This window comes from Rana temporaria, chromosome 4 (genome assembly GCF_905171775.1).
Source record: "Rana temporaria chromosome 4, aRanTem1.1, whole genome shotgun sequence".
Taxonomy (NCBI): domain Eukaryota; kingdom Metazoa; phylum Chordata; class Amphibia; order Anura; family Ranidae; genus Rana; species Rana temporaria.
The window spans coordinates 439660137-439681267 of NC_053492.1; the positions used below are offsets into that span (position 1 = coordinate 439660137).

The following is a 21131-nucleotide window of genomic DNA, read 5'->3' on the forward strand; positions in this document are numbered from 1 at the left end:
CGGCGTAGCATATCTGAGATACGCTATGCCCGCCTAAAGATAGGCATTTCTTTCTGAATCCCGGCCAATAATTTTAGGCCAAATTTTTTTTTCCTTTAATTTTTTTTTCCTTTACAACTCCTTTAAATCTGAAGCTTTGCTTTTCGTTTATGGCCACTATGGGTCCATGGAAAATGTAAACAATGGCATGAGTCTCATGAATCCTGCAGTGTAGAGTGGAAACCCCCCTTTAATGAGGCACAGAATCAGACTAAAAAAAACATCTTCATTTCATATGCCCAAAACCTGGGCAGTACCGTAAAACAACATTATAACTGTGTATCTGTTTTTAACAGATTTTAAAGGTTTTTAAAACACAAATAAAAACACTGACAATATTTTCCATATTAGAAATCCCTTGCGCATAAAGGATTTTCATCACCATATAAAGCTACAAAAAACTTTTTTTTCCACTGCGTAACAGAAACTTCACTTTTGAGTGACATAAAAAACAAAAAATTCATAAACCAGAATTTCCAAAAAAAAAAAAAAAAACAGTGCTCACATTTTGTTCCCTTTATTACAGCACAGTTTATTGCCCGGAGCAACCTCTTTCTTCCGCAGAGATTTTTTCCACGGTTCACTTATGCTAGACTTGTCGTTGCAACCAGTTGCCAAAAAATCATAAATGCGACCTCTGCGTTCAGAAGCCCCACTTCCGGTTGCCCCCTCACAGCTTAAGCTGAGAAGGCCTCGTTTTTCCTCCGCCGTTTCGTCCTCGTGCAAGTTTAGCTTATGAGGAAGTCGGGAATTAGTCACAAAACCCCCACATGAAGGCCCCTGGATGCTGTTCCTGTAGGGGGCCACCTCTCCTGAGTTGTAATCCGAGTGGTGAGAGCACCCTGGCATAGACGCGTTACTGCTGGATAAAGAAGAAGTTGAGGCATTCCCTCCATTTGCATTAACAGTAAAAGGGATGTTTAGATAATGGCTCCCACATTCCTGGTAAAAACAACATGTCTGAAGGCTACTGTCATCCTTGGCCATCCGAAGGCGTTTGCGGTAGGGGCAGTCCTGGGGCACAAACCACTCCTGTGCCGGCGTTGATCCCAGAGCGCAGGCTGAGAAGCACCAGTTGTTCTGCAGTAAGATCTCTCCATGAATCCTTTTCATCAAGTTGTTGATGAGGACCGACCTCCTCAGGAATACTTCTGGATCATCAATGAATTTTAATTTCTCCAGGGACATGTAAAGAACATGGGCCCTCTCCTCAAAGATAGATACATTCTAAAAGGAAAAAAATAAGATTGTCAAAACAAGGCACTGTATCATATAAAGTCATCTAAACCAGAGGTGTACAACCCGAGGGTCATAATGCCAGAAAACATCTCAATAACAACTGCCAGAGTCTGAAAATGTATGACATTTAGAGCCGGTTCACATAGGGGCGACTCAGGCGCCTGACAAGTCGCGCTCCACTCTATTCAATTGAACCGTTCTAATAAGAACGACTCAAGTCGCTCCGACTTAGAAAAAGGTTCATGTACAACTTTGGGGGCGACTCGGGGCGACTTGCATTGACTTCTATACAGAAGTCATTTTGAAAGTCGCCTCTGAAGTCGTCTTGAGATCGGCTTGCCGAGTCGCCCCCAAAGTCGTGCCGCCCCTGTGTGAACCGGCTCTTAGTCTGTTGGGTTCTTCATGGACCAAATATTTACAAGCTTGCAAAACAATGCCAGAATTACGATTTTCTAAGAAAGTGAATGTTATTTATAACCATCTGATGACCACAGGAATTTCTGGGGTGGAAGTTATTCAGAGTCTGGACTCACTGGTTGTGCATCAAAACCAAAAACTGTTATTTAAAATAATACAGTTAAAAAAATAAAAAAATATTGAAATATAAGTAATGCCAAAACTGATGCGTTATTGTTTAAATAAGTAAGAAGTTGTTAAAACCCTGTCAACCTATTTTGTATGTGTTAGGCTGAGAAGATTTTCCTTCACTTCCTGTCCTGGGGGTGCAACAAGAAATAAGAGGAAATCTTCCCAAAGTAAATGAAATTCTCCTCATAGAAAGTTGTCCTATTAAATGATTTATTTTTAGCTATTTCTCTGATAACTTTCTTAGAGCCAACATGGAAGCATACTACCACGTGTATTCTGTCATGGATTGGCACCAGGAAAGGAAAATTAAAGCGGAGTTCAGCCGAAAAAAAAAAAAATATTCAAAGTCAGCAGCTACAAATACTGCAGTTGCTGACTTTTAATATATGGGCACTTACCTGTCCAGGGTGCCCGCGATGTCGGCAGCCAAAGTCGATCTGTCCGTCGGCTCTCGGGTGCTGCCGCCGCCATCTTCGGTAAGTTTTGAAGCCCCGGCTGACCCAGATGAGGAGGGAAGTGACTGATTTTGCACTGTCCTCAGAAGTTAGATGCTGGCACCAAGCAGCAGGACAGGTTTGGACCCCCGGCTGACCCAGATGAGGAGGGAAGTGACTGATTTTGCACTGTCCTCAGAAGTTAGATGCTGGCACCATGCAGCACTGGTTTGAAGCCCCGGCTGACCCAGATGAGGAGGGAAGTGACAGATTTGGTACTGTCCTCAGAAGTTAGATGCTGGCACCATGCAGCACTGGTTTGGACCCCCGGCTGACCCAGATGAGGAGGGAAGTGGCAGATTTGGTACTGTCCTCAGAAGTTAGATGCTGGCACCATGCAGCACAGGTTTGGACCCCTGGCTGACCCAGATGAGGAGGGAAGTGGCAGATTTGGTACTGTCCTCAGAAGGTAGATGCTGACACCATGCAGCACTGGTTTGGACCCCGGCTGACCCAGATGAGGAGGGAAGTGGCATATTTGGTACTGTCCTCAGAAGTTAGATGCTGGCACCATGCAGCACAGGTTTGGACCCCCAGCTGACCCAGATGAGGAGGGAAGTGGCAGATTTGGTACTGTCCTCAGAAGTTAGATGCTGGCACCATGCAGCACAGGTTTGGACCCCCGGCTGACCCAGATGAGGAGGGAAGTGGCAGATTTGGTACTGTCCTCAGAAGTTAGATGCTGGCACCATGCAGCACAGGTTTGGACCCCCGGCTGACCGAGATGAGAAGGGAAGTGACAGATTTATTACTGTCTTCAGGGGCCCTATGCTAATATTACAGCAGCACATTTTAGGATCTCCGGCTGAAAAAGGTACAAAGGGAAGTGACAGATTCCCTTTGGTTTCTTTATAAAAAAAACAACCATGCACATGATTAAATAAACTTGTGGTTTCTTTCTTGTGCGTATCAAGGAATTTAGCAGGATATCTTCATATGCTATGACGACAGTATACCATATGAAATCTGAGATGTCTTTTGTAGATACACAGACGCCATGTGTATAAATTATGCATTCCTTCAGGTCCTGTCTATTATAACTGATCAAAGTCAGGCTGTGCCATTGCAGCCACTGAGAAATGTAAATTTATTTTCATCTTCTTCACTAATAGGACACACCATCAAAACATCAATGGTCTGGCCTTTTCTTTATGAATCCAGCTAGTCTTTCACAGGTATATGGTGTTTTGTAGAATAAACCTATACAACATCCTTGGGAAATGCTTTGAGGACACCATATCAGGGCACATGTAGTTTTCTTTGTATATAATGCTCTCAAGGTCTAGTCATAATATTTCTGTAGATTGGATTCTATCTTCATTGGCTGTGAGATGGCTATGGCAGCTGGATTGGAACTGGGAATACTGGTGGGGATACTTGAGCAATAAAGTGGCTACGACTTGATTTGCCAGCAACAATGCAAAAATGTAGATTTTGGGTAGAAATGTTCTCTAAACAATGCCCAGTGTGCACATTTACATTTTAATAATAATAATTAACTAAAGTTGGTCAAGTAAAGAGCAGATGCAAATATACTAGATGAAGAAAAGTATGTCAATACCCTCCAAATGACTACATTGTGTTGCTTTTAGTGAAGGCTACTGTTAATCAGGGTTCATTTTTACCGGGAACGCAGTTCCGGGACATCCTTCAACGCTGAATATATGTAATGGCAAGGGGTGGTGGGGTGTGCTGGAGGTTCTATTGTTGCGGGGGGATCTGTTGTTGCAGGTGAGGTCTATTGTTGCTCGGAGAGATCTATTGTTGCTTGATGATGGGGGATCTATTGTTGCTGGGTTTCGATCTATTGTTACTAGGGGTCTATTGTTGCTGGGGAGATTTATTATTTATGGGGGATCTATTGAAGCTAGGAGAGATCTACTGTTAAAGGAGTCAATTGCTGGCTGCTGGGGTGGATATGTTGTTGCTGGAAAAGTATTTTACTGCTGGGATCTTTTGTTGTTAGGGGAGATCTGTTGTTGTGGGGAGGATTTATTTAATTGCTTTTCTAGTTATAATTAACACATTCCATACAAATTAACTAGCATCACAAAATGATACTTGGTTCTGTATTCTCTAAAAAGAGGTGGTACTTGGAGGTGGTTAGGAGGTGGAGCCAAGGGACAGTGCTCAGAGGTAGGTAGAGGGTGGAGACAAAGGATGACTTGGAAGGGGGGGGGGTTACTGCACCTATTTTATGAGAAAAGACTTTTCAGACAATAGTGAGCTTCCAACTTCAGGGACAACAGTTTTGGGAATTTTTTTTTTCAATTTCAGCATAATTGTGACAGGGATGAATAGTTTGGTGTGGAGGAACTTGAACATGACCTGCACAGAGCCCTGTCATCAACTCTACTGAACACTTTCAGGATGAATTGAAATGAGTAAGCTAGGTCTTCTCCTCCAACTACATTACCTGACCTAAAAAAATATTACATGTAAAACATGTTCTATTTCTTTTCACCAATGGAAAAAAGACTGGGGCCCACACACGATGGGTTTGTCCGATGAAAACAGTCCATAGGTCTGTTTTCATCGCACAAACCGATCGTGTGTACACGGCTTCACAGAACAGCTGCATTTATACTGAGTTTACGTTACACACAGGTGGACTCCATTTACTAATCAGGTGACTTTTATGGGCAATTGGTTTTACTGGATTTTAGTTAGGGGTATCCGAGTAAAGGGGGCTGAATACAAATGCACGCCACACTTTTCACATATTTATATGTAAAAAATTTGGAAAACCATTTTTCATTTTCCTTCCCTTTCACAATTAAGTGCCAGTTTGTGTTGGTCTATCACATGAAATTCCAATAAAATACATTTATGTTTTTTGCAGGGCTGTGGAGTCGGAGTCTCGGAGTCGGAGTCGGGGGAAATTTTGGGTACCTGGAGTCGGAGTCGGCAAACAATGCTCCGACTCCGACTCCTACTAAATTTAGTTTGGAATAAAAAAAAAAAAAGCAAGTTTAAATGTCCCAATTCACAAAAAGTTATAATTAATGACTTCTCTACTGTAAGAATAAAGACCAATGCATGCAGTGCCTCACGTAACCGCAAAACGAACACGTTAAGTGACCGTGAAGAAGCATGCTTTTCATGTGCTTCACTATATGGCACGCAACGCACAATTAGGAGCTGCAATACTTATACTTTCCATAGTGTTGTGTTCTGCTTTTACAGGGAACGCAGCGTCCATGTGTAACCTAGCCTCTCACTGATAAGGGATTAAATAAATATGTTTTTTGCAGGACTAGAGACACTTGTATAAGTGAAGGGAATGGAGGGCCAATAGTTCAAGACTGAAGCTGTAAACCATTGGAAAAACTGCTGTCATTTAGCTAAGGCTATAAAAACTTGTAAACTCTGATTGTTAGCTTAAACTTTAAACATGACTATGGGATTCTCCTAGGAAAATCATGTTTTAGAATAAAAAAACTTTGTTTTCATTGTGTTTGTCTTTTGCTTAAACTGTGCAATACAGTAGACCAGGGGTCTCAAAGTACTGGCCCGTGGGCCATTTGCGGCCCGCGAACCGGTTTTAAATGGCCCGCATGCAGGGCGTGTCCCGCGGAAGTGTAGATCGAGGTGCATGAAGAGTAGCTCAGGAAGCGTCTGTCATAAGTTCACTTGTCTCTCATGTCACACTGCTACTCCCCGGCGGCCCCTTCTCTCTTCTCGTCCATCCCCATTTGCTTGTGACATCATCTGAGATGGACGAGAAGAGAGGGGGGCTGCCGGGGAGTAGCACATCAGGGCACATGGCACATCAGGGTACAGGGCACATGAAACAGCACATCAGGGTACAAAGCCCAGCACATCAGGGCACATGGCACATCAGGGTACAGGGCACATGAAACAGCACATCAGGGTACAAAGCCCAGCACATCAGGGTACATGGGGTACCCTGATGTGCTGGGCTTTGTACCCTGATGTGCTGTTTTATGTGCCCTGTACCCTGATGTGCCATGTGCCCTGTCCTGATGTGCTGTGCCCTGATGTGCCATGTCCTGTACCCTGATGTGCCATGTGCCCTGTCCTGATGTGCTGTGCCCTGATGTGCTCTCATGTGCCCCATGTTCCCTGGTGTGCCCCATGTTCCCTGATTGTGCCCTGATATGCTCTCATGTGCCCCATGTGCCCTGGTGTGCTCGTATGTGCCCCATGTGCCCTGATATGCCCCATGTGCCCTGATGTGCTCTGATTGTGCCCCATGTACCCTGATGTGCCCTGTACCCTGATGTGCCATGTGCCCTATCCTGATGTGCTGTGCCCTGATGTGCCATGTCCTGCACTGTGCCATGTGCCCTGTCCTGATATGCCCTGCCCTAATGTGCCGTGCACCCTGATGTGGCCTGTTGTGCTGTACCCCTATGTGCTGTGCTCTGATGTGCCCTGTACCCTGATGTGCTGGGCTTTGTACCCTGATGTGCGCTGTGCACTCATGTGTGCTGTGCCCTGATGTGCTGTACCCTGATGGTGAGTGGTCAGTGTGTAGTGTAGTGGTCAGTGTGCAGTGTAGTGGTCAGGGTTAATAATGCGTTCGCTGACACCAGTACTGTTTTTGAAGTTTGAAAGTTTGCATGCGGCCCCCCATGGGATATGGAAACTTGTCTTGTGGCCCTCAGGTAATTTGAGTTTGAGACCCCTGCAGTAGACTGTTGGCTTCCCAGCCAGTAGTCCTGTGGTAGGTTGTGTTTCTTTCCCTCAAGGAATGTATAAAATACATTTGCATATTAATACAGAGGAGTCGGAGTCGGGGAGTCGGAGTCGGAGTCGGAAGTACATAAAACTGAGGAGTCGGAGTCGGAACATTTATCTACCGACTCCACAGCCCTGTTTTTTTGGTTGAAACATGACAAAATATGGAAAATTTCAAGGGGTATGAATACTTTCAATAGTACAAAAAAAAACTGCGCTAACCAGACAAAACTAATTTAAATAACAAATTGGTAAATGAAAAACCAGAAGGCTGCAATTGGGTGGGATAAACACAAATTATATGAACAGAAAAAACTGTGCCAGCAAATTACTAGCAACCGAAAGGTTGAATAAATGAATTTAAAATTTAAATAACTTCAAACATATAAATAGATAAGAATGAATAAACTAATGTCCCAAAGTGTGATGAATAGATCTCATTAAGTGTCCATAATCAAGACAAAAAACAACACCACTGTGAACTTGACTTCCGTGAGAAACCGCCACCACATGGAAAGCCGCTTACCAAAAAGACAGGCTTATACAGCGTTAAGCAATGCCCAACTGTAGTCTCCTTCCAGAGGATTGAAACACTGGAATACAGGGACCCCAACAGAACTTCTTCCGATAGTGAGGATGCTAAGCTCTTTCATACATGCAGTCCATGGATCATAGGTATATGAAAGAAACAGACCATAGCATAATTCTGTATAAACCAATGTAATAAGAAAAACGTATTGTACTTACAAAGGTTACCTTTAAAAAGCATATAAAACAAAGCCGGCCGGCACTATAGGAGCCCTTCCTTCTTCACATCGACGCAGTGACGTCACTGTACACCGCCCCAGACGCATTTCGTCATACGCAGACATTTTCAATGGGGATCATCCCCATTAAAAACGTCTGCGTATGACGAAACGCGTCTGAAACGGCATTGCTTAACGCTGTATAAGCCTGTCTTTTTGGTAAGCGGCTTTCCATGTGATGGTGGTTTCTCACAGAAGTGAAGTTCACAGTGGTGTTGTTTTGTCTTGATTATGGAGGACACTTAATGAGATCTATTCAGCACACTTTGTGACATTAGTTTATTCATTCTTATCTATTTTTATTTTTGAAGTTATTTAAATTTCAAATTTATTTATTCAACCTTTCGGTTGCTAGTAATAATTTGCTGGCGCAGTTTTTTCTGTTCATGAATACTTTCAAGGCACTGTATAATGTGCTAAAGCCCACCTACAAGTAAGGACTCTCTTTTTGTTAACCAGAAGATTCTACAAATCCTCTGCAGTCAGCAATGGCTCCTTCCCGGTTTATTGTAGGATCAGAGCAGTGGTTGGGACCAGCGTCCCCTAGTGCCACAGAAAAGAGCACCAACCTGTGCTGAGCCAGCTGCCAGTCAGGCACCTGGGCAGATCCCAACATTATTGTCGAGAACCCTGTGGAGCCTTGACTGGCCTTGTGATGTCAGCCGACAGCAGACTTTAGCCTGCCGTCAGCTTAATCTGGGTCACAGAAGTGCAGAACTAAGGGCACTCCTGTGACCCACAGGAGAAGTATGGCTAAAAGAGCTTTGGCCATTCTTCTCATTTAAACTGAAAGGGATCCCTGGCTGGGGATATGTTGAGCATAATATGCTGCTATACCCATATGGAACAGCATTGTGTGCTTTTTTGTAAATCTGAACTTACACGTAAAGCCTGCAGAGCATTGCAACCATGGTCTGTACATCTCAAGTGCAATTCACAGACTCCTGCATTGTAAACACCCCTGCCCTAGATCTGTAACGATGTACAGGGGAAGTAAACATTGGACTACAAGTGCGTAGATGTTTGTGCTCAATTCAAATTTGTGCGTTTCTCTCTGGCATGTAAGATGGTATTTGTAGTCTTTCCATATACAGATCTCTGTAAATGGATCTGTGAATGGATGATGCAACTCTGCTGCGCTAAATTCAGAAGGACGCTCCAGAGAGAAGCACCCCATGATCTCGGTAAGTGTGGGTGGGGTAGGGTGACCACATTCCAAACTACCATTCAGGGACACCCCCCTTCCCAAAAAACAGCTTGTGCTGTAACGAATCACAGCACAGTGATTGGACACAAGAGGCAGGATTTACGATTTCTCCAATCACAAGCAGGGGGCAGGGATTGTGCTCCTCCAGGAATTCACCGGCCAGGGCAAGTACCGTCAGTGAGTAAAGCAGTGATGTGGCAGCCTTTTTTGGGGGCATCAGATTGGCCCGGGGGGTAGCTGTGTCAGTTTCGTTCCGGGACACTGTATTGTCCTGGAATGAAGGTGCCCCGGGACAGACCTGCAAAATGCGGGACTGTCCCGGGCAATCCGGGACACGTGGTCGCCCTAGGGTGGGGGTAGTTTGAGGGTGGGGAAGTTGGTAATTGCGACCATGTTTCTTGTTACATCGTGGGAGTAACATTAAAATACTTCCAAACGAGGACTACGCCATTTAAACTGGTCAACAATTGCAGCCCCATATCTGTATCCACGCGGGTTCCCTTTAAACATACATGCAGGTGTGTTCTTCATATGGAAGTGCTCTCGCTGTAGAATAAACCAAACAGGCTATAAAAGTCATTGTACTTGCAGAGAGCAGCAGACAAAGACTTCTGGAAATTATCAGGGAAGAACTTGGGCTCGGAGGACTTTATGAGGGTGGAGGATTGCCAAAAATGACACATACCATGCCACAGAATGAGATGGAAACATTTCTACCGAGACAGTGCTGGTGGGACAAGCGCTGAAACATTTCCGCCACACCAACATTGAGGTCATAGAAAAAGAAAAGGCCTTGGTAATTTGATTCTTCGATGCGTTTTATTATTTTCTTTTTCTGTTAGCTTTCCCAAAACAGGAGTCTGCTGTTCATCACTAAACAGCCGTAATAGGGGAGAAGAGAGGCTCGCTGTGTTGTGGTCATGGACACGCACAAGCAACTGGAACGCCACTTAACGGAAAAAATAACAACGTTTATAATGGCCACTGCCTGCCTATTACACTTTCCTTTGTGTGCTGTCCTCTGTTCTATAGGTGTCCCCAACACTGAGAGCCTGCTTTACCATGAAGTGTGACACTCCCCTTTCTGTAGCTGCAGCAAGTTCTCCATCAAATTGTCACATGCCTGAACCATGCCTGGACTCTAAGGTGGCCTAATCATCATCAGCTGAAAATTTACTTTACAAAGGGGGCCCGGACCTCCTTGATACTCCTTTTGTTAGTACTCCCCTGCTGCTGCTTCCTCTATTAAAGTCAAGGACAATACCCAATACATGTGGTGGTCTTGGGGCCTGACAGCCAATCGCTATGACCACACAATTTCACATGACACAGGGGGTTACATCACTGCTCCCACTACTGGGAATTTGCTGCTTCATACATACATACTCTGTACATATCGTACCTCTAAACCCTGCACTCTGTACATAGCGCACACCTAAACCCTACACACTGTAAACATTGTATCCCTAAGCTCTGCACTCTGTATATAACACTCTCCTGAACTCTGAATTCTGTACGTAGCATGCTCCTGAACTCTGCACTCTGTACATAGTATACTCCTGAACTCTTCACTCCGTACGTAGCATAATACTGGAACTCTGCACTCTGTACCTAGCACACCTCAGATACAACTGGCCCTTTGAGGGCAGCCATACTGATGATGCAGCCCACAATGAAATTGAGTTTGACATCCCTGTCTGCCCCTCCAAGGTAGCATGCACATCCAAAGGGAACTGGGGATGTGTTCTTTCATAGGGAGCAAAATGATTAACGGCATAGAAAGCTAATAGTTGTGAGAGGTGGAGAAAACAAATTAGGAAAAAAGATGACTGATGATGATTGAAGTCATTCATACAGGAAACGAAGGCAGGCTCAAAATAGCTACTGTAGCTTTATATTGTGGAGATGCAAGCTTGAGTGCAATCAGTTTCACCACAGGAAAGAACTTGCCACAAGTGTGGGGAAAATAATGTAAGACTGGAGTTCAGCTTCATTTAAACTGGTCTGTACCAGAATGCATTAAACAGGCCAGAGCACTACCTATAGGGGGGCCTGCAAATACCTTGGACACCCCAAGTTCTCCAAATCTTGGGACATTCTTCTAACATGCAAATGTAAACTCTTTCCTATCTGTCGCACCTAATTGGGTAATCCAGTAAAATGGGCAGCCTTACTAGCCAATAAGAAAGTGCAGGAGGGGTTAGAGCAGTGGTTCTCAACCGTTCAAGTGCCGTGACCCCTTGATAAAATTTCCCAAGTTGTGGGGACCCCTAACAGTAAAATTATTTTCGTAGCGTGGGTTGTCAGCACCCAAGCCAAGACAAGTAATTTGCGCCCCTAATAAGTAATTTGCTGGGGGGAGTTCTGATCAGCCAACTTGGGTGCTCTTGATCCAGGTCATCTGCTGATCTGAGAACTGTAGTGGGGACTTTTAATGTGAACTATATTCACAGTTATTGTTACTCACTGTGTCTCTGACTTTGTGGTGTCTCGTAGCAGTGACACCTCTACCGAAATCAGGAGATGGGGTCTCCTCCAGCCCCTCCCACTTCACATTTCTCACCAGTCAGCTGACCTCTAGTCTCTGTCCCCCAGCCATGCCGTGAACTGAATGGGCACGCAAAAAGGCTGGGAGAGAGGTACCGGCTTCAGGAACAGCCCAGGATATGGTGACCCCTGGCAAATCGTAATTTGACCCCCAAGGGGGTCCCGACCCCCAGGTTTAGAACCACTGGGTTAGAGCATCCCTCTGCATTATAAGGAAATGCTCAAACCAATCATTTGGACTGAATATGGTATTAAGACACTGAAGGATATAGTGGGCAACGACAAACTCCTACAGTTTGAATCTCTGAAAACTAAATGTCATCTCACCAATACTCACTTGTTTCGTTATTTGCAGCCGAGACATGCGTATAATGCCCAATTTGGTGACACCTGTCTAAAACTGTGAATGAGTGATCTGGAATCCTTACTCAGAGAGGACGCTTTAGATAAGGTCCTATCTACTATATACAAACTGCTGTTTATGGCAGCAGGTGAGCTTCTTTCACGATGTAGAGCGGCATGGGTGGAAGTATTCCCCCAGATGGATGGGGATGATATTTGGGACATTAAATTTACCAGACTGGTGTCAACCAAAGACCAGCTTATCCAATTTAGATTTTTACATTGCATATATCTTACTCCAGCCAGATTGGCGAGAATGTTCCCTACCCGGTCACCCTGTTGCTGGTGCACCTCATCCAATGCGGATTTCTTACATGTATTCTGGAATTGTGTGGCTATTCAAAATCTTTGGAAGGGGGTCACTGATTGCATAGAGGAGGTTACTGCTATTCATATACAGCCAACGGTGGAGACTAGTTGATGCCCTAGCTCAGTGAAGGCGAACCTTGGCACCCCAGATGTTTTGGAACTACATTTCCCATGATACTCATGCACTCTGCAGTGTATTTGAGCATCATGGGAAATGTAGTTCCAAAACATCTGGGGTGCCAAGGTTCGCCATCACTGCCATAGCTCCTAAAAGAGTGACACGTACTTTGTTGACAATTCTACTGTATTTTGCTAAGAAACTAATAGTGCTTTCATGGAAAAAGTCTGCCCCTCCGTTTATTTCAGCATGGAAGGCTACAAGGCGCCCCACTATATAAAGCTACTTAGATTAGTAGAGGTATACCACAATAGTTTGATAAGGTGTGGGGTAGTTGGATAAATAGCGCATCCATGGCTGTCTGATTAAGTGGCTATTTATGAACAAAATGTATATCGTTCTAATCATGTGTGAAAACGGATTTGGGATGTGGCAACTTGATTGTTCTAAACATTGGATTGACGGTGGGCTCTTTCTTCAATACATATGTCAAGGGTGCTGATATAAAGAATGAAGGGAGTTAATGCATGAAGGGAGTACATTTTGGTTGGGCCTTTGCAATCTCGTTCTGATTTTCCTAGGTATGGATCTCGGGGTTATAGAATAAGCCAAATGCTGAAGAAGTATATGTTGTAATATTGTGTGTGGCCCGTTGGGCTTTTGTTGTTCGTGTTCTTGTATTTTTGTAAGTTAAAATTGATAAATAAAACAAAACAAAAAAAAGGAAATGCTCAAACCAGTTGGCAGGCACATCAAATGCAGGTCAGAAGAATCCTATTTACGTCAATAGTGTAGTCTTCATAACCATTCTGAGGCTGTCTGACCTGCTTTGCCCTTCCTAAATATGCTAAAGCACTTTAAAGTGAAGGAAAAAATGATGATCATTATTAAGCACGACGTCTCACACTACGAAAGGTCCCCTTTAAAAGATCTTCTACTGCAACTCAGACAGTTTTGAAATTGAACTCACAGAATTTTAAAAAGCAATTAAAAATATGTTTTACTGATGTGATTTATTTTAACAAGGAAAATCCTTGTGTAGAAATCTATGCAGTAATTTATTTTCCTTTTCCATTCCATGTGCCCACACACGAGAGTTGGGTGGATCAGAGAGACTGGCGTTTCAATTTCGTGGCACCGGCCATGATTGGTAGGGCTGCCAATATGTGCTAATCATTTCCAGGGATACTAAACTGCGAAGTCCAGATATGTTTTGTTCATCCGTGGCAAGAAAGATGATACACATGTATTAGCGCACCCTTAAAGTAAAACGGTCTAGTTCAAACTATCAAATAAAGTGAACCTGTCACAAGCCCAAAACAGTTGCTGCTACCATCATAAGTAATGTTTTTTGCATTAGACGGGTGTTCTGTTTCCATTTTCCTTCATTTTTAAAAGGGAGTTTCTTAATAAAGGAAACCTGTCTTGAGAGTAACACGGAGACTGGCATTTATGAAAATGGCAGTTGCTTGACTGGCATGCTGACCATACTTTTTTAATACTCTGAATCACTGACCCAGAACAAGAATGCAGATAAGGACATCCCTCTTTTCTATGTCTTCCCTGACGTGCATACTTGTTCTGTTTCAGTGACTCCGAAAGTAACGGTGCCCAAGGCCACTGGTCCTCCTGTAGGGGGCCGAGGCACAGGCATGGACAGCAGGAGGATTGGTGGAGCAGAGAAGGAACAATGACAGAACAATGCCCTCTGCCTCTCTCACCCAGCAACTGAAAGCTGGTTTCTTCCCCTCTCATTCCCACAGCTTTTAGCTGCTAGGTGGACAGAGGGGGCCCAGGCTGGTCCTTCCTTGGATGATAAGCCTGGCCGACCGCTGCTGAGCTCCTCAGGAAAGAGCCAGGAGGAGGTGTGCTGTGTTGTGCTCTCCCCTCCTGTCGGAAAAGCATTCCTCTGTGTAGCACATGAGACCGGATCCCTGTTACTGTAGATCGCATTGCGCTGTACACACACCACCCCCTATCCACATGCTGGGAGAAGAGCGGCCCTTGGAGGAAATAGGGGGCGGTGTGTGTACAGTGCAATGCGATTTACAGTAAGATCCGGTTCCATGTGTTTTATACTGTAGATGAATGCTATTCTGACAAGAGGGGAGAGCACAACACAGAACACATTTTCCTGGCTTTGTAGTCGCTTCCCCTTGTAAGTTGGGTGAGGGGGATGGGTGGCTACTTTTGTTGAGTAATGAATAGGCATAGGAGCAAGGTTTGGGGGATAGAATCAGGGGAGGGGATGTTTGTGCTAGGAGGGGGGATGGGGTATTAGTGCTGGGGGAGGATTTGGGTAGGGAGGAAGAATTTGTGTTGGGAAGAGTAATATAGATAGGGTTGTGGGGGATTTGTGGGGATTTGTCCTGGGAGGGGGATTGAAGTAAGAAGATTTGCGTTGGGAAGGGAGACTGGGAGATTTTGTGCCAGAAGGGGGTGGGGGAATTTGGGTTTATAAGGAGGAATTAGCGGGGATTTGTGCTGGCAGGGGGGATTTAAGGGGAGAAGATTTGTGCTAGGATAGAAAGTTTGAGAAGAAAGAGGATATGTGCTAGGCAAGTGATTTTTCGGGGGTGAGGGAGATTTGTACTAAGAGGGGGAATTGGGGTGGGATTTGAGTTTGGGGGGGGGATTTGTACTGGGAGTTGGTGGAATCTGTGCATTATTGTTTGGGGAGAATTTGGGCTTGGTCTGTGTCCATTAATAATGATTTTCCTGTATTTTTTGTGAAAATATTGTTTTGATTTTTTCACACGAGGGGCCTCCGTCAGGTAGGCTATACAGGGCCCCGTGATTCCTAACAGTGGCCCTGCCAATGTCATAGAGTTAAAAAAAAAAAAAAAGCAGGCAATACACAATGATGTATTTCTATTTGGGGCAGCCCAATGATGTACTTCTATTTGGAGCAGCCAGTGAGGTATATTTCTTTGGGGCAGCCCAATGAGGTATTTCTCTTTGGAGCAGTCCAGTGAGGCATCTCTCTTTGGGGCAATGACATATTTCTCTTTGGGGTGGCCCAATGATGTATTTCTAATTTGGCAGCTCAATGATATATCTCTCTTTGGGGCAATTACTTATTTCTCTTTGGGGCAACCCAATGTTGTATTTCTCTTTGGGACAGTTCAATGGGGTATTTCACTTTGAGACAGCTAAATGATGTATTACTCTTTGGGGCAGCCCAATAACGTAGTTTGCTTTGGGCAGCCCAATGGTGTATTTCTCTTTGGGGAAGCCAAATGACATATATCTCTTTGGGGCAGCCAAATGACATATATCTCTTTTGGGGCAGTCCAATAAATCTTTTCTCTTTGGGGCAGCCCAATGACGTATTTCTCTTTGGGACAGCCCAATAGCGTATTTCTCTTTGGGGCAGCCAAATGATGTATCTCTGCTTTTGGGGCAGCCCAATTGCATATTTCTCAGTGGGGCAGTACAATGGCGTATTTCTCTTTGGGACAGCCCAATAATGAAGTTTGCTTTTGGCAGCCCAATGGTGTATTTCTATTTGGAACAGCCCAATTACATATTTCTCTTTGGGGCAGCCCAATGGCGTATTTCTCGGTAGGGCAGCTCAATCATGTATTATTCTTTGGGGCAGCCCAATGGCGTATTTCTCGTTAGGGCAGCTCAATGATGTATTACTCTTTGGGGCAGCCCAAATGTGTATTTTTCTTTGGGGAAGCCAAATGACATTTATCTCTTTGGGGCAGTCCAAATGCATATTTTTCTTTGGGGGAACCAAATGACATATATCTCTTTTGGGGCAGCCCAATGATGTATTTCTCATTGGGGCAGCCCAATGATGTATTTCTCTTTGGGGCAGCCCAATGATGTATTTCTCTTTGGGGCAGCCCAATGGCGTATTTCCCTTTGGGACAGCCCAATGACGTATTTCTCTTTGGGGCAGCCAAATGATGTATCTCTGCTTTGGGGTAGCCCAATGATTGATCTCTGCTTTTAAGGCAGCCCCATTATGTATTTCTCTGTGAAGCAGTCCAATGAAGTATTTCTCTTTGGCATAGCCCAATGAGGTATTTCTCTTTGGAGCAATCCAATAAAATATTTCTCTATGGGGCAGTCCAATGACATATTTCTCTTTGGAACAGCCCAATAATGTATTTAGCTTTGGGCAGCCCAATGATGTATTTTTCTTAGCACAGGTTCCCTCTAATTGAAATATCTGTCTGCTGGTAACTGTTGCTAAAATAAAGGTCTAAAATGCAGAGTCTTCTGCTAAGAAGACATTGGATATTCACCTCTGCCGCTGCCGACATTGCTGATCTCTGCTGTAGTGAAGAGCAACCATCAGCAGAAGAATTTACAGAATCCAACGCTAACACGAGTATCCTGGTCCCTGCTGTGCGCAGTGGCTCAATCTGGCTATCCTGAAGGAACCACAGCATACTCCTCAAAAGTGTCAGATTCTGCAGATTCTTTGGTGGGTGTACCGCTCCACTACAGCAGAAACTGGCAACGTGCTTAATTTTCCTGCAGTTTGATAGTCAAGATTGCCCATACATTGTAATAACAAATATTTTTGGAAGAGGCATGTATAGTAAATGCTTCTGCTCCAAGTTAAATCTATGGCACTCAACCCTTAAAATTTCTACATGCTGTGTGGGTCCCTCGGAGGCCAAAAAATATTGCTAAAGGATGTAGGCTACGAGGGTCTGAATCCAAGCCAAAGTAGAGGCCTGTATGCTGAGCGCAGCAAGGTCAGGGAATTAGCCTAAAATCCTCATCTGAATATGCCCGTCATTTGCCACCTGTGCCAGATGCAGCACAGTTTTATACAATTTAATAAATATTTCCTATTGGATAATCGAGTTTTTGTAATTCACTTTGCCTTTACTGTCCAAAGCTTTGCATTTCAGTTTAATTATTCGTTTACGAGCACCTCCACCAGCACCTGGTATTTCAGTTCTCAGTGGGCACTACTGAATTATATCACCTGCTCCTTCTATCTCTGTGGGATTCCAATAGTGAGATTTCTCTGCCATAGCCCATGCCTTTGTCTGCTTTTTTCAAGGTTATAACAAAAGTGTCATGCTCGACTGGGCACCCCAATTATTTGTTCACGCTACATTAGGCAGAATCCATTGGGAGAGCCCGAGACCATCACTTGGCTTTATAATGGCTCTGGCAGAGGGTGAAACTTAGAATTCTGATAGGATATCTAACCACGGGAGCCCCTGAGAGATAGAAGACAGCAGCAAGTGATTCACATTGTGACATGACAACCACGCAAAACTGAATGAACAAATTTGGGTTGTAATAGCTGTTAATAATTCAATTTAGAAATTAGATAATATATTTTATTAATAATTACCCTTGTTTATGAATGTATCTGACAGGATTATCTATGCTATCATCTCTATCAACATTTTTTTTTGGGGGGGGGGGGGGGGTCAGAGTGGTGGGAGGGCTATAGAGCAGCCCTCAAAATTTCCACTCGCCTACTAGCATTTGGCGAGTGGATTTAAGCTGGGGGCGAGTGATGACAGGGCTGCATGACCAATCTCCCTCCAATCTGTGCCTACACTTAGAGTCCCGATGAGATTGGCGGCCGAAGAGGAAAGGTGCATGCTCGGGAAAAGTAGTCTGGTGAGCCGCGCACAGGCAGAGCAGTACACAGGTGCTCTCCTTACAATTCTCATTAAGCCATGGGACCTAACAGTATGACCTCTCTGAGCCTGCCCCCCTCCCCCGGGCCCCGACCAATGTAGCTGGAGAGCAGAAAGTAATGAGTGAGGTGGAGGATTGAAAAAATGACCACTCCGGTGCAGCGCTCACTGAAAGTTGCCCTGACATGAGAGCGGCAGCCTTCTAGTTTGTGCAGTTTTCTTCTCCTTGTGCTCTATGTAAGTTTAGCCTGAGCACTGTGAACAGACTGGTCTCAATGTGTGCTGTGCGCTGTGCTATGGTGTCAATGGCTGTGCAGTTGTGTGGATCTCAGCGCTGGATTGTACTCCCTCCCGCTGTGCTGCAGCTCCTCTCCTCTCTGCCAGCCTGAATAAAAGGGGGAAGTGGGGACACGCAAGTGTGGAGCCGCACACACAGGCTCCTGATGATGAGATGAATGGGAGAGAGAGAGAGAGGATGGATGGGAGTTGCAGAGGAGACAGCAAGAGAATGGGGAAGAGACCCAGTTCTAGTGCCCTGTCCCTCTGGTCTGCCCCCAGTGCCCTGTCACTCTGGTCTGCCCCCAGTGCCGTGTCCCTCTGGTCTGCCCCCAGTGCCCTGTCCCTCTGGTCTTCCCCCAGTGCCCTGTCCCTCTGGTCTTCCCCCAGTGCCCTGTCCCAGTTGTTGTTGGTAATATTTAATTTTGTAACTTGATTCTGCATAAAACATTGTCGTTCCATGAGATAATCTACAAGGGCGTGTTTACGGGTGCAATTAGGCGCAGGGCAGTGTATGAATTAGGTGGGGCAACTGGTGGCGAGTAACTCTTGAGGCCTGGCTAGTGGCTCAGGACTTGAAATTTTGAGCCCTGCTATAGAGCATCTGTGAAGCTTTAATTTCTTTCTGTGGCCCTGTTGGGGGATTTCCTTCAACATCCTTGCCTGACATTCCTTCAGTAGACAGGAAGTAGAAAATATTCCCTTACTTCTTGTTCTTTCTGACACCCATCAGACAGGAAGTCTCTGTCTCCAGTGAAGATACAGATAGCAATAAAAATGGACAGGGGTTCTAACACATTCCTACTCTATGCAAAATGAAATAAATTGTTTTGACTGAAGTTAGGCTTTCAAGTATTTTAAATCTAAAATCTGCCCCATGCATGTGCCCCATTCAGCTAAAAATTGTACAAAAAAAAATTGAGTTATCATATAATATCCTCTGATTTAACCACTGTCCATTTTACTCTCCCTAGCTCTGATGCTCAAGCTGCAGTCAAGTCAAGCTCCACGTATGGGTAGGATGGGAGTTGTACCTGCCTATATAATCACAGCCAGATAACTAGATTTTACAGGATGCCATGCATCTGCTGGTTGAATGAAAAAATAAATAAATGGCTCATCTATGGGCAGATTTATCCTGGAGTTCAGCTTTAAGATTTGATGTTCAGAAGGTTTAAATTGGTTGTAAAGGCAGAATGCTTTTTATCTTAAGGCATTCTATGCCTTAAGATAAAAAACCTTCTGTGTTCAGCAGCCCCCCTAATACTTACCTGAGCCCCATCTCAATCCAGCGATGTAGCTGGAGTGTCTCGGCTTCCCGGGACTCTCCCTCCTCATTGGCTGAGATGGCAGCATGGCACCATTCTCCCTGGTGTGGAGTGTCGTGCTCGCCCCCTCGCTTGGACTACAGAGAGTCAGGACGCCCACTAACACACAGCTCCTTTCTCTATCTGCAACGTAGAGAGCGTCCTGACTCTCCTGTAGTCCAAGGGAGGGGGCGAGCACGACACTCCACACCAGGGAGAAAGCCTTGCATTACTGTGTGGAGTTACAGACAGAAGAACAGGAAGTGAGGATTTCTCAGAAGAAATAAGGACATTTAAAAGCAAAATCGAAGAATGAGGTAAGTGAAGGAGGACTGCACTAAGGTAAAGGAAGCTACTTAGGAAAAAAAAATTGTAATTTTACAACCCCTTTAAAGCAGAATCCTTCTATCCTCTACAGCCAAGGAAGATGCTTCTGTTTGAACTGCCATGGTGCTGCACATGTGATTAGTTATGATGGTTTGACAGCTTGGTTGAGGACACAAGCAAATGTGACAGTTAGCAATCCTGGCATTCCAGGAATGTAACTGTTTTTTGAATCCGTTAAATTAATGGGTTTAGTTACGCTTTATGATTTACTGCTGTTCAGGGGTTCTGGGCTTCAGAAAAATGGCAGCCTCCAGCAGAAGAAACAGAAGCAATGCTGGAGGCAATTTACAGCACACACTCATTTTGGTAGCATAATTATTAATGTAAAATGCATGTCCCTTGCTAAAGAACATTATTTTTTATCAAGTGGCTATGGGTGAAGTTCGGCTTTAAAGGAAACCATGAGGATTTTAGCATTATTATCTATATAAAAACGGCAATCACACATACATAAGTTAGCTACAACAGGTGAGACTTTTGCTGTTGTTTGTGAGCAATCAACAAATGGAATTGAGGTACAATTATTAAAAAAATGGCACAAATTTTTCTACTTTAAAGAAGATAAAAAACGTTTAAAATGAATGGCACACGAGGAGTTGAGTGCACCAAGGTGTATACAACCTCCTGGAGCTTTCTCTTTTTTTAACAATTTATTGTTTGGCTGAGTGCCGATAGCATGTCTATTGCTATTCTTCCAGTATTCCAACACCCCAGCTACAGGTATTCAACGCAGGCAGCAGCCATAGCATCACACGCAGCTTCACTGTCTGCCCCTCCTCTCCCCCTGCCCAATCACAGAACAATTTTCATTCTGTAATCCCATTCATAAAATCCAAATCTTTCTGTGAAGGGAGAGGGGAGAGAAGGTGTGGGCAGAGCGGCTGCTGTGTAGGAGAGATGTATCTCCTCTCTGAGCCCGGACTTTAGCAGAAGCACTATTGGCACTCATTGAACCAGGAGGTGACATACACCTTGTATGCCAGCAGTTTTTAAATGTTTTTTTTTTTCCTTTTTTTTTAACTCAAGGTTATATAATGCATAGAATCCTATTTCAACCTTTTTTCACTTAAGGGCCAGAATG

At 44.4% G+C, this 21131-nt stretch overlaps 1 protein-coding gene across 2 annotated transcripts in view; it reads right to left on the reverse strand.

The window, feature by feature from the left end:
* Positions 1–245: 245 nt before the first annotated feature.
* SERTAD4 (SERTA domain containing 4) overlaps positions 246–21131 on the reverse strand; it is an 87589-nt gene continuing 66703 nt past the window's right edge. For both annotated transcript variants that reach the window (XM_040351496.1, XM_040351497.1), the window contains exon 4: positions 246–1266. In XM_040351496.1, the coding sequence (XP_040207430.1) occupies positions 541–1266 (726 nt within the window). In that variant the 3' untranslated portion in view covers positions 246–540. The remainder of the gene's footprint in view (positions 1267–21131) is intronic.